A 13,875-nucleotide genomic window follows, 5' to 3' on the forward strand; every position below is an offset into this window, starting at 1 on the left:
AGGATTCAACTCCATATGCTGCTGCTGCTTCGTCACTTATTGGAGTCACTGCACAACACCGATGAGTGCTAGATCTGGTGAGTTAGGGTGTGGAGTGATTGTGGGTCTATTGTGGCTGGAAGCTGCACCACAATGGACCCACAGACAGCACTGCTCTAGCTAAGATGAATGGATTATCGGTGGGAGGCGGTGGAGTTCTGTGCTTTCATTTGCACCATACTCTATTTTCTCTCGAAAGGGGCTGAGGTCCTTTCTCTAGCACCAATTTGTTACCACATGACTCCAAAAAGATGCTGATATGGTTGAAACTGGATGCCATTCGGGATCCAAGATGTTGGACGGAATGTGCATAAAAAGTTCACCCTCGTCAAGGTGTTCCGATGAGGGATTCTTCAATTCTTAAGTTAGCCGGAGCTTTGAAAATAGTAGAAAGAGAAGAGAGAGAGGGTGTGGAAGAGCAGAGTGCTTTTCTTCTGATTCTTCTCCTAGTTTAGCTTGCTTACCTCAAAGTCTTTTTTATACTTCTTTTATATGGAGCTTGTGCTCGTAGGCTGTTAGTCAGAATCTGTAAATTTGTTAAGCTTGATTCTTTAGGCCATTGATCCACGTTCTAACCATTTAATGGGAGAAAAACCCTGCCATCCAATCTTTGGATCGAGGTTTGTTAGTCGTAGATATCTGTTTCAAACTTTATCCATATGCCTGGTCGAGTCGGAGGCCTTAGATCCACATCTAGTGTGACTTCACCAAGTGGCCTTGGGTCCACCCCAAAAAAAGTGATCTATCTGATCAACGGATCGCCTTCACAATGCACATCAAAATCTCATATGATTTCAAGACCCTAGCCTATATATCAACTAGTTAAAAATTGGATAGTCGAAGTAAAATTAAATTAGATATATTTTTTGATCACTTAATACACAGATTAGGATTTCTAAATCATATGATTTGTTATGTATAAATAATTTTAAAGTAGTAGATCATATCCAACATTTGGATCATCGATATAGGGTTCTTATTGTCTAGTTTTGATCTGACTAGATATGAGGCCAAATCCAATCGACCTTATCCAAATCTACCCCATATGTATGTGTTGTTGACTCTTCGAAGTTTCAAAACTCCTTCTGCGTGCTCTCCACATTTGCATGTTTGTTCACGCCATTCAGATGTTCTGCGAGAAGATCATGCGGCAATGTTTTGTGCGATCGTTTCGCAAACTCTCCACGCACAGACAATAATTTCACGTGTCGTTCTCACACATGGAGCTTTCACAGTCGTCTGCACCTATAAAAGGCACTCCCCTTTCTCAGTTTTCAAATGAGAAAAAAATACCAAGTCTTCTTATCTTCAAAAATTCTCTCTCTTTGTGCTTTCTCTCTCTTTCATTCATTTTGTTGATTGGGTTGAGGATGAAGTTGATCGGTGTCCGTTTGAGATCGTACCACCAACAAACGTTGGAGTGCTTGGCTTCCAGATTGTATCTTGGAGGAGGGTGTGTGGCTCAGATCTTCGCATGAGAAGAGGCCAAAATCTTCTTTAGGACAGTAGTTTGTCCACCTCGTGAGCTATATTCTATTTATTTTATTTTTTTATCACATCATGTTTAATTGTATCACACACATTATAAAAAAATATTTTAATATATATATATATTTTGATTGGCATCTAAATTACAAATAATTTTTTTTAACTTATTTCACTATTTTTTTCCATCTTAAGCTTACTCTTCAATACCAATTTTTTTTAATTAGTTCATTTTCTTATACTTTCAATTTTTTCTGTGGTTACATTATATATATTATTTCATATATTCTCAATAACAGTCTAAAGGAGAATTCAAAAAATATTTTTATAGTCCATGCATATTTAATACAATTGTTTGTATATATTTAAGGCTTATATAGTATATGCATATTTAATATAATTATTTATGCTTATATTCCTTGCATATTTATATATTATTTTTTAATTTTTAATCGATCAGCATTATTTTCTATAGTTTTGGGTTGTACAAATTAATTAAAGATCCTCTCAAAACTTATATTGCTGCATGCTCAACCTTAATAAAACTTATTAAGTTCACTAGTTAAAAAAAAAGGCTAACTAATAAATTTTCTTTAAATGTCAGTTTTTTCTCTCTAAACCTTACTTGGATCAAATAGCTACTCTTAAAGATGAAATCTTTAGTCTTAAACCCGACAAGTTTGATGGAGCCAACTTTAGGAGATGGCAAAGCCAAATGAAATTTTGGCTAACCACTTTGGAACTCTGATCGATTATTGACCAATCCTCTACCTCCTTGAGTTCAACCTCTCCTGCCACCCCTGAAGAAGACTATCTTTGTAAGGATAGAATTCTAAGTACCCTTTCTGATTCACTCTATGATGTTTGTTTATCTGCAAAGAGTGCCAAAGAATTATGGGATAACCTAGAATCTAAATATGGCCTGAATTATGCTGGTGTTGAGCGGTTCAACATCGCATCATTTCTTAGATATGTTATGGTAGATGATAAATCTATAAATGTTCAACTCCACCAATTTCAAGAATATCTTAGGAAGCTTCAAACCAATAGAACCTCTCTCTTTGAAGAATTTAAGATCTTGAGCCTTCTTGATAAATTACCTCCTTCTTGGGATGGCTTTGCTAAAGGACAGCTCCATAAGCAAGGAGAACTAACCCTAACTCAACTTCTCAATTCAATTAGGGTAGAAGATCGACATAGGTCTAAAACCCAGCAAACCAGAGTTCCAGATGCTCAAGCTAATCTAATCCTTACCAAATCCAAATCAAAATCTAATTTTTAATCAAACTAACAACACCAGTTGAACCATCCTAACCGATCCTACTCAAATAAGTTCAAGCCTAAGAGTAAAAATTTCAAGGCCAATAACACTAAATCCATCAAACCTGCCCAAGGTCCAAGTAATAAGTTCTATTTTGTATGCGGAAGGACCAATCATCTTGCGAGAGACTGTTATCATCAGAAGAAGGAGCTCTTTCGCAAACCTTCTGGTTCCTTGAGACCTCAAGCTCATGTAGTTGAAGGTCCAGAAGATACCACCTTTAGGTCAGTAAGTTTTAACCCAAAAAATAATTTTACTTCTTCTAACCTTGATTGGTGGTTGGATTCAAGAGCTAATGTTCACATTTATTTTGACCGCTCCTGGTTTACTACTATTCAGGACTCAAGCGGAGGAGGTGTAATCCTTGGAAACAATACAACCGTCAGGATCAAAGGACAAGGATGAATTAATTTGAAGATAATTTCTGAAAAATTTTTTACCTTGATGGATATATTGTATGTTCCAGACCTTAGGAAGAACCTAGTCAGTGGGTCTCAGCTGATCCAGAAAGATATAAAATTATCTTTGATTGTAATAAAGTTGTGATAACTAAGAATAATGCCTTCATAAGAAGAGGATATGTAAGTGAAGGCTTATTCAAATTAAATGTAATAAATTATTTTATTAATAAAGCTGAAAATTAAATTTATTTTGTGAATAAATCTAATCAAAATTTGTGGCATGATAGATTAGATCATGTATACTTGAGGAAAATCAAACATATGAGGGATTTAAAGCTAATTCTCAAATCAATCTTAAATACATCCAAGTGTGAAATATGTGCTGAATCTAAACAACCAAGAAAACTATTCAAATCAGTTGAAAAAAATTCTTCAATCTTCGAATTGATACATAGTGATGTATGTGACTCTTCCAAAACTGCACCCATGATGGCAATAGGTATATAGTAACCTTTATAGATGATTTTTTGAGATATTGCTATTGTTACCTAATTAAATCTAAAGATGAAATTTTTAATAAATTCAAAATTTATAAGAGTGAAGTAGAAAATTAACAAGAAAAGAAAATTGAGATTCTTAAGACTGATAGAGGAGGGGAGTATACTTCAAATGATTTTTTTCTGTTCTGTCAAGAATATGAAATAATTCATGAAATAATTGCTCCTTACTCTCCATAGTCCAATGGTGTGGCTGAGCGTAAAAATCATATCCTTTTGGATATGGTGAACGCCATATTGATTAGCTCAGGTCTGCCTGAGAACTTGTGAGAGGAAGCTCTTATGTCTTCTTGTTTCATCCTAAATAAAATCTCTGTTAAGGATAGTGGTAAGATCCCTCATGAATTTTGAAAAGATAGAGCTCCTAACTTAAATTTTCTTGAAGTGTGGAGGTGTCTAGCTAAAGTGAATATTCTTGAACTCAAAAAGAGAAAGCTAGGATCTAAAACTGTAGATGCTGTCTTTATTAGCTATGCCCAAAATAGTAATGCCTATAGGATCTTAATGATTAAATCAAATATTAGTGATATAAGTTATAATTCAATTCTAGAAGCTAGAGATGCTTCTTTCTTTGAAGATATATTTTGTTTTAAAACTAAAATTTCAAGATCCCTAGAATATGAACTATCTTCTTCTAGATCTATGGACTTAGAATTTGAAACTAAAACTGAATTAAAAAGAAGTAAAAGTATGAGAATTGAAAAGAATTTTGAAGAAGAATTCTTTACATATCTTGTAGAGAGTGATCCTTATACGTACGATGAAGCTATGTCATCATCAGATTCATCATATTAGAAGGAAGCTATAAATAGTAAAATTCAATCAATCCTAGAGAATAAAATTTGAATTTTATCAGATCTATCCTCCAAAAATGAAGCAATAGAAACTAAATAGATTTTTTAAAAAAAATTAAAACAAGATAAACAGTAGAAAGATATAAAGCTAGGCTAGTAGTTAAAGGATACAGTCAAAAAAAAGACATAGATTATTTTGATACCTATGCTCCTGTAGCTAGGATGACCACTTTAAAAATTTTGATAGCATTAGCATCAATTCATAAATTAATGATTTATCAAATGGATGTAAAAACTACATTCTTAAATGAAGAATTAGAAGAAGAAATCTATATAAACCAACGTCAAGGTTTTATAGTCAGAGGACAAGAACATAAAGTATGTAAATTAATTAAATCACTTTATAGATTAAAACAAGCTCCTAGACAATGGCATATTAAATTTGATGAAATTATCCTAGATAATAACTTTAAGATTAACGAACATGACAAATGTGTATATTATAAAAAAAATAACTCAGATTTTATTATTTTATGCCTGTATGTAGATGATATTCTATTATTAAGAATATCACTAAAAATAATATAAGAAATTAAAGATTATTTTTCAAATAATTTTGATATGAAAGACTTAAGAGAAGCTGATATAATCTTAAGAATGAAACTTAAAATAATAAATAATGAAATAACCATAAACCTAACATATTCAATAGAAAAAATACTTAAAGAATTTGAATATTTTGATCAAAATTCTGTCTCTACCCCATATGATAATAGTTCTAATTTAACTAAAAATTTAGGAGAACCAGTAAGATAATTAGAGTATTTCTAGATGATAGGATCACTGTTATATGTAGCAAATAGAATCCATCCTGATATAGCTTATGTGGTAAGCAGGCTAAGTCGGCATACTAGCAATCAAAGTGAAGAACATTGAAAAATCTTAGAAAGAGTCTTTAGATATCTAAAAGGGACTCTAGATTACTCTCTCTTGTTCTCCGATTATCCAGAAGTACTAGAATGATATAGTGATGCTAACTGGATAATAGATTATTTAGATGTTAAGTCTACCACAAGTTATCTCGTCATGTCTGGAAGAGATGCAGTATCTTAGGGTTCATGTAAAGAAACAATAATAACAAGAAGTACATTAGAATCTGAATTAACTGCTCTTGACACCACTTACACTGAAGCACAATGGCTAAAAGATTTAATTAAAGATATTGAAATTCTTTCATTCAAAATATTTGTAGTACCAATAAATTGTGATTGTAAAGCTCTAATAGATCTGTTGAATCAGTAAATATCAAATAAAAAGATGAACAATCATATTCTGATCAGATATAAGACTGTGAGACATAAAATGAAAGATGTGATATCACTTCAATTTATAAGATCAAAGAATAATCTATCCGATCTTTTAACCAAAGGTCTTTCAAAGGCTTTGGTATTTGAGACATCGATCTGATATTCGATTCGCAATCGACCGAAGCTTAATATCCCAAGCTCCAACTCGGCTCGATAAAAAATAGTCAAAATTCGTAATCGACTCGACTCGATTCGAATATCAACTGAATCATATTTGAATTTTAAATTAAATCTTAATTTACTAATAATATATATATTAATATATATTATAAATAAAATTAATATTATTAATATATATATAAATTCAAAAGGCTTACTTGCTTTCGAGCCGAATATCTTGCTACTCGAGCTCGATCAAAAAACTATTCAAACTACTCGAGCTCGATAATAACCAACTCAAGTCGAGCTCGAATAGCTCACAAGTGACTGAATTCATTTTCACCTCTAGTTCATTGGGTCTTTGAGGAAGCGAATCTTGTCCATTGAGATTTCTATTGCTAAACTATTATTTCCTATAATCGGAAAGTTAGGCAACACCAATTATTCTTATTAGAGTTCTTACATCAAGTCATATTCATTTGAGCAAGATTCTATGGGGTATGTCAATTGGTCAGAGATGCCACTTGATACACTAGTAATGGTAAGGCAAGGGAAAAAGTAAAGAACTAATGTATCTATATCTTGGATAGCTAATGTATAAGCCTCATTTGCACGCTTTGGCTTCTCATTGGTCTTAGCGGATCAACCATAGTATCTGTCATCCCTATAACCGTCAATCTGGTTGGGATTACCATCCAACTAGCCCTTGAAGTTTGCAAAAAATTGGAAAACAACCGTTACTTTTCTCGAGTTTGAAAAACTGAAGTTAAGGCATCCCGGAATTAGAGAGGATATTGGAAGGATATTAGAGAGGATATATATATATATATATATATATATATATATATATATATATATATATATTAGGAGATTAAGGTTCGAGCTCGATCTCGAGCTTGAGTATAGCTCGGTTGATATTCGAATCGAGTCGATCACAAATTTTGTTTATTTTTCATCAAGTCGAGCTCAAGTTTGAGATATTAAGGCATGATCGATCTCGAGTCAAGTTTTAAGTTTGAATATTTAAGTCGAATCAAGTCGAGCTTTCAGCTACTTGACTCGACTCAGCTCAATTACACTTCTAGATTGGATAGCATCTTGTACCCGGTTCATCACATAGAAACTACGTTATGGGAGTTTTCGATAGATCTTTCTATTTTATTATTGGATATTTTATTTGCTGATTCTAATTTTTTATTGATGTATTTATTCTTATGTGGTTTAATTTTTTCAATTTATCCAAAAAAAAAAAAAAAAAGGTAGGGAGCTTTCCTCCTATATACATGGTGGTTTAGGAGTTGAGTCCTTGCAGATTCATGTTATGTGCTAAATAAAAGCAAGTTGCTATGCTAGTAGATGTGTGTTGGTTTTACATTTGGAGACTTGATAGGAAGCATCCCTAGTCGAGTCTTGGGGAAACAGCACATGTGAGCCGTTCTTGGGATACAAGTCGAGAACTTCGGTCCGGCTTCTACTATTAGGTAGCGTACAGATTTCCACGTGCAAGGGGTGGTATAAGGTAAAAAATTGCGAACTAGACCTGGTCCACTTAATAATTTCCAGAAAAAGCGTTCATTTCACTTAGCAATCATCCGCTGAACCTTCTTTGATTAAGATTCTCTCCATTCTGGTCTGCGCTCGACCATCTGATCGTGGGATGGTTATGATGACTCGTGAGCTACACCATCATACTTGGAGACCAAGATTGAGAGAATCCTGTCTCGACTTCTTTTGATAGTTATCTCCACATATTATTTCACTTGCATTGAGATATGTTGCTCCAACTTTAATGTCTCCCTGTATCGTTATCATAGCCATCATCTATCAATCAACCAAAACTATGAGCATTCATGGCATTGATAGACATCCATAGGGATCACTGTCGTGCCTGAACATGTTCAAAACAAATCAAAATCCCACAACTAAACAAAGATAACAACATTGTTCCCAAAAAATACAAAGAAAGAAAGATAACCACAGAAAGAATGGCGGTTCAACCAGAGCCACCTCTCAATATAATCCATCCAAAAACAAATTACTCAGTCCCCGGATTTCCACAGCCTGTAAATATAATCCAAAAACAAATTACTCATGCTTGATGGTAAGATGGTTACAACCCACAGGAAAGAATGTAACCCAGCCTTAGATGGAGGCCAGGAAGAATGGCTTCAATGAGTTCAACGAGCCCCAAGGGGGCCAATTAGCTAAGTTTTGGGTCGGTTTGCCTAGCGGCAAGGTGGGGGGATTTGGGTCCCGCTGTAGCTTGCTTTGACGTTCATGCACGAGGCAGTGGCCGGAAGCTGGCCAACGTACTTGAGGTTGACGTCTTGGAGATTGACGTTCTTGCATGGCACTCCTCTGCTGCACCTGAGGGTCACCGCCACCGGAGTCGTCGACGTCCCTCTTATGTTCCGGAAGAAGATGTCACTCAGAATCACCCCAGATGGTGCCTGCATTCAATCACATACACTCATTGCTATTGTTTTTGTGTGTTGATTTTAATTTATTTTTCTTAGGGTGAACGTTAGGAAAGATTTAGCTAAACTCACTGCTCATATTAGTTTATGTTCTTCTGGCTTAAGATAGGAAACAGCACCAAATCTAAAGTAGGGCAATGTCATAATAGGATTGCATCAGAATGTTCTTGTTAGAGTTCACTGGTAAAGTTTATTCATTGATGATGACTTTGTGCTCTGTCAGAGACCTAAGAACCAGTCCCACCTAATTCAGGATAGAGGAATCAGGGAACACTGGCAGAGGGCTTCTCATATTATTGTGTGCACCAAAAACTTGCCTATGAGTTTCATCTACACGATCAATTAAAACTAAATATCACCAAGAGTTATGAGAACTAAACTACCCTTGCATTGTAGCTTGAGATGCTTTAGCGAGTCTAGGATTTTTGTTTAGTTAGTTATGTCTTTTTTGAAGGAAGACAAAATTGTAGAGGCATCACCAGTTATTCAAAGAAATGATTTGAGAATTATTAAGATCAGAACATCCGAGGAGCACCTCCTTAGATTTGAAGCTAAAAACTCCTCCAAATGGAGGGTTGCAACCATTCAGTTGAGCCTAATTTGCAAGCTTGAGTGAGTTGAGCTAGCTTGTCTTATTTTCTGGTTTCTACTTGTTACCCGAGTTTGGTCGCAGATTTAATTTGGGCTTCCAAACCAAGCTCAAACATAAAACTAGGTAAAATGAACTAGAGAACTAGGGCATGCTTTGTTTTGGTCATGATTGATTTAGTACTTTGCACAATTTTATTGTCAAACTAAGTAATGCCTTCTTCTGTAGCAGGGAAAGATAAGTAGAGCCTATTCACAGGAGAAACCACAGCGGACCATCTCCTCCAAGCCCTGGCCAAGTTTTGTTGTTTAAATGCATGCATTATCAAGCTCTAAGCACTATATGCGGAAAAAATATTATATGAGCCCCTCATATTTTTGCATGACATGATTGTGTTAGCTTGCTTACATCTGATGCACAAGAGCTGTAGGGGCAGTACATCTGGTCAATGATGATGGGATTTGCAACACTGTTCATGACAATGTTCTCAAAGGTCATGTTAACAGCCTTACTGGTTCCTGGAGAGTTCTCCCATGTCTTGATCCTTACACCGTTTGAAGTCCCGGCAAGGGTGCTATCTTTGATGACGAGTCCTCGGACGTCCCCTTCATTATGATATCTTCCTAAACTCCCAATGCTGCAATGACCATATAAAATGAAACTGCATCAGCAATATTAGCAGCAGCTGTGGCAGCACAATTTAGCTCATTTAGCAGTTCTAGACCTTACTTGGGCCACATCTAACCCATAAAAGTCCGGACAACAAAAAAAAGAGGTACCCTAGTACACGAGGCTCCTACCATTGTGGGGTCCGGTGAGGGTCAAATAGAAGTGCATGACATCGGTCTAAATTTTAAACCCAAGATTAATCCAAGGATATGTTCTCATTTGGATTGGATCAAAAATTTCAATCAGAACATAATAATATTGTAGCAGGAGAACTTCAAGAGGACTGACCTGATCCCATGCCCTGGTCCACAACTGATGCCACTCAGTAATACTTCTGAGTTACTATGTCCAATGGAGATACAATCATCACCAGTTCCGATCACCGAGTTATATATAGTTACGCCTGTGCTCCGTTCAATGTGAATTCCGTCGGTGTTGGGGCTGTTTGAAGGGGCGGTGATCTGGATATTTTTGCCCCAGAAGTTCTTGCAGCCAACCAGAGCTATATGGAAGAACTTGCTATTCAAGGATTTGATGTTCTGTACCAGAGTGTTTGATGTGGCAACGAACTTGACCGACTGAAATGCTCAAGATAATCACCAAAATGACGATTAAGCATGTTTAGATGATGAGCTGAATAGCAAATTTGGACTATAGAGCTTCTACAGTTTTTACAACATCTGTGATCTTAATGATGCTGGCCATTATGAGTATTGATAGCTAGCTGCTATAACTTCATGCTACAATGCTTGTCTTAGAAAAATACTTCACCCTAAAATGCAGAGGGCAAGTGTTACATCTAAAAGACAACGGCTGGACAAATTTTGCTACTGCAGTTTGGGTAGCAACATGAAAGTACTACTCTAGTCTAGAATATTCATTAATCTAAGCCTATATAGAGTTATTCATTCTTCCTTGATGCGGGCAAAAGAAAATCTGGCACTGCCATTATTCCACTGTGAAACTTTTGGTGAAGTAGCTACTAGCTGGGAAATACTAATTGCCTTATGCAGTGAGCTAGTTTTAAAGCTCTAAAATGCACCAGTATGTGATTGGCTTGATTTCATACATTATTTCTACTTTTGTGCAAAATTGTCAAATTAGAAAGGACGTGTACGTGGTAACTATATATGCTCGAGTTGCAAGTATTAGATCTACCGTAGAGAGGATAAAGGATAAATGAGGCTTGAGAGTTTACAGTGGGGAGGACTTTGCAATGTTTATTTGTAGGGCACTTGTTATAGGGCCATGATACAGCTCCTTGGCCATCGAAAGTCCCTCCTCCGGTCAATATCAACTTATCCACCCATGCAAATTCCACCCAATCGTCACCTGTGACATACTGGCTCAAATCTGTTGTTGCCTTCAAGTATCCCTGTATGCACCACACAATGCTCAACCAAAATTAAGAGCCAAAAAATAATTGGAGATTAAATTGCTCGGTTATCACTATGCTAATCAAACTATCAGCAAATTTATAAAGATGCATTAAGTTGTTGGGCGATCAGGCAAGCTAAAGTAGATATGATCTGCTTCTGAAGTCTTAATGTGATCATCATATGCCAACAAGATTTAATCAGACATAGCACCAAATGTTCCATCATTTTTGAATTCACTAATCTTAATCAAGTTCTAATATGTGACTTGCCTTCATATTCACTGTAAGGGAGTGAACATTTTTGCAAGGACCAGCAAACTTAGTAGGGCCAATAAGATAAGTTCCTGCAGGTATGTGAAGCTTGACCACACCAACTGCTGCGCATGCTGCCTTCCATGCGGCCATGAATGCCTGAGTTGGATGGAGGTAAAAACAAAGAGAAGAAGGCACAATTAGAACCACCATATTTACACTCCATGAGCTCATAGCTCGATGAGAAGTTGTTCTGAGTCGTACCTTAGCTAATTGATTAAAAGCCAGCTTACCCATCACCAACAAGGAAACAATTAGCACAGCAAGAACAAATCCTAGTTTTAAACATTGCTACCTTGCTTTTGATGTTCTAAGACTACCTTTGATGCAATGTTTCTCACTTTAGAATTAAGGACAGTATATTATCTCCAAACAAAAAGTTTTGAAGCATTGTAGTTTATTAAAAAAGCCATTATGTCTTTAAAACAAAAATAAATGACAACAACCGTAACATTTGGAAGATAGATTTCTATGTGATGATCGGTTTCTGAAGTCCATTCAATAGATGGCTGAGATCACATTATCTTCTCGTTATGTTGGATCATGAAGGAAGGTTCAGCTTCAATTTAAATTGGCCTCCTGGCATGCAGAACAAAATACTTCCAAAAAGAATCAAGCAAAAGAAAAACTTAAACGTTAGTTATTTTAATTTTATTATTAAAAAAAAAAAAAAAAAGGATGAGAGAAGAGTTGAAGGGAGAAGAAAAGAAAGAGTAAAAAACATGGATCATGATCGAATCATAACTCAGAAACAGCAATTGTATTAAAAAACAAAGAACAAAAGATCTACCAAGCACATATTGCGAGAAAATACTATAGAAAAGCAGATGAGACAAAGTCATGCAACCAAATCAATCCGGAAAACCAAACATAAGCAAGATTATTAACAAACTCATTACAGTTAAACATTAATGATTCTAGCAATTTTCCTTTTTTTTTTTTTCTTTAGAGCGAGAGAGAGAGAAGCAGACAGGATTTAGACCTTGCTATCGTCAGTAATGCCATTGGCTCGGGCACCATAATCCAGAACGTTGAAGTTCCAGTAGCTTAATGATTTCTGGGTTTCGGCATTGCCAATGGAGTAACAACATACCAACGAAAGCAAGAACAAAAGCTTCATTTATTTGTGTTGCTGCTTTCTTGCTCTCTTTCTTTATTTTCCTATTTCCTTCCCTTTTAAATGAGTTGTGGGCTGAAACATAGGGAAGAGATGGGTCTCAGTTTGAGTTTTTTTAACTGCCGTAACTTCCTCCTTTCCCCACTTCCGTAGACTATTTCCAACCACTTGTTGAGGCATCTGTCCTATTTTAGCACATGGCTCTCCTACCACACATGTTGCGAGAGTCCTTTGACTGATTGACCGTTGTTTTCGCTATTGCAGTCCACTTGGATATGTATGTCTGGGAATGAATGAAAGAAACCAATTGCTTAATTTGTAAAGTTAAACAAGATCAATGATGCAAGTGAGAGGTGATGGGATGGCTTTGTTGAGCCATGGGGGACCAAAGTTGCACTGCTCTAGGAATCATGAAATCTTGAGACCTACATTCTAAACTTTGATTCATAAATTTGGGAGAGGTTTCCTGTCAACCACCGTCATTGTAAATGTAATACTATAATACATGTTTGATAAAAGCTGATGAAAGAATCTTTCTTCCTACATTTGTTATTCAAAAATAAAATAAAATAAATTTGGAGAAAGTTTTTTACTTCATTAAGCCCCCCCAAAAAAAAGATGAAAACTAGATTCACTTTGAAGTCATTGAACATGCCCCTCAAAATTTTGTTGTATGCTAGAGTTTCAAAGACTGATATGTACGATAACTTGCAGTGGAGGTGAACGATCTTCCAAACAGGGCCTCGAGGATAATTAAATAGTTTTGTTTTAATTGTCGGATAAAATAGAAATAAATGAATAAAATTATCGGCAATATATCTTTGGAAAGAATGGGCAAATTTTTCAGCGCTCACTTGTGATGGAGCGGAATTCCACCCACCCCCCCCCCAACAAATCCTCGGGGCTATATGTACGTGCTCATGCAATTAAGGTGGTGTTTGATGCATTATATAGGTAATATTGTTATAGTAATATGATTGCAGAGGGAATGTGATTATCTGAAAAAATTATTAAAAATTTTATATTGCAGTATTTGGTATGTGCAGTAATGTGGTGTAAAATTATAAGAATCCTACATTGCAGTGTTTGGCATATAATTTAGATTATATGAAATATAAGCTAATTTTCTCAAAGTACCTCCATCCTTACTTATTGACTATTGTCTATTTTCTAGAGGGATAATTTAATTTTGAGACCAACCATTTTTCGTGACATCACAGATCATGTTTTCTTTTCTATTTTCGCCAACTAGAACTATCCATAATTTATT

The 13,875-nt window shown here is 35.5% G+C and overlaps 1 protein-coding gene across 2 annotated transcripts; it reads right to left on the reverse strand.

Annotated features, from left to right (window-relative positions):
• Positions 1–7,986: 7,986 nt before the first annotated feature.
• On the reverse strand, positions 7,987–12,648 carry LOC140851617 (exopolygalacturonase-like). Of its 2 annotated transcripts, XM_073243543.1 has the most exons (7): positions 12,471–12,648; positions 11,447–11,587; positions 10,997–11,173; positions 10,087–10,376; positions 9,538–9,766; positions 9,353–9,419; positions 9,023–9,217 (listed from the first exon to the last, which is right to left on the reverse strand). In XM_073243543.1, the coding sequence occupies exons 1-6, from the start codon at positions 12,606–12,608 to the stop codon at positions 9,378–9,380; spliced, it is 1,017 nt and encodes a 338-aa protein (XP_073099644.1). In that variant the 5' UTR covers positions 12,609–12,648; the 3' UTR covers positions 9,023–9,217; positions 9,353–9,377. The 2 variants fall into 2 exon arrangements, with proteins under 2 accessions (XP_073099643.1, XP_073099644.1); XM_073243542.1 differs by lacking the exons at positions 9,023–9,217; positions 9,353–9,419 and adding an exon at positions 7,987–8,513 and having other exon boundaries at positions 12,471–12,646.
• Positions 12,649–13,875: the final 1,227 nt, after the last annotated feature.

This window comes from Elaeis guineensis, chromosome 1 (assembly GCF_000442705.2).
Source record: "Elaeis guineensis isolate ETL-2024a chromosome 1, EG11, whole genome shotgun sequence".
Lineage (NCBI taxonomy): Eukaryota > Viridiplantae > Streptophyta > Magnoliopsida > Arecales > Arecaceae > Elaeis > Elaeis guineensis.

Excerpts from the sequence above, each read along its gene's own strand:
- LOC140851617 (XM_073243542.1), bottom strand. The coding sequence starts at position 12,608 with ATGAAGCTTTTGTTCTTGCTTTCGTTGGTATGTTGTTACTCCATTGGC. Across the intron at positions 10,377-10,996 it reads ATTGCAAAGTCCTCCCCACT|TCGGTCAAGTTCGTTGCCAC; the intron begins GTAAACTCTCAA and ends TGAGCATTTCAG. Across the intron at positions 9,767-10,086 it reads GGACCAGGGCATGGGATCAG|CATTGGGAGTTTAGGAAGAT; the intron begins GTCAGTCCTCTT and ends TGGTCATTGCAG.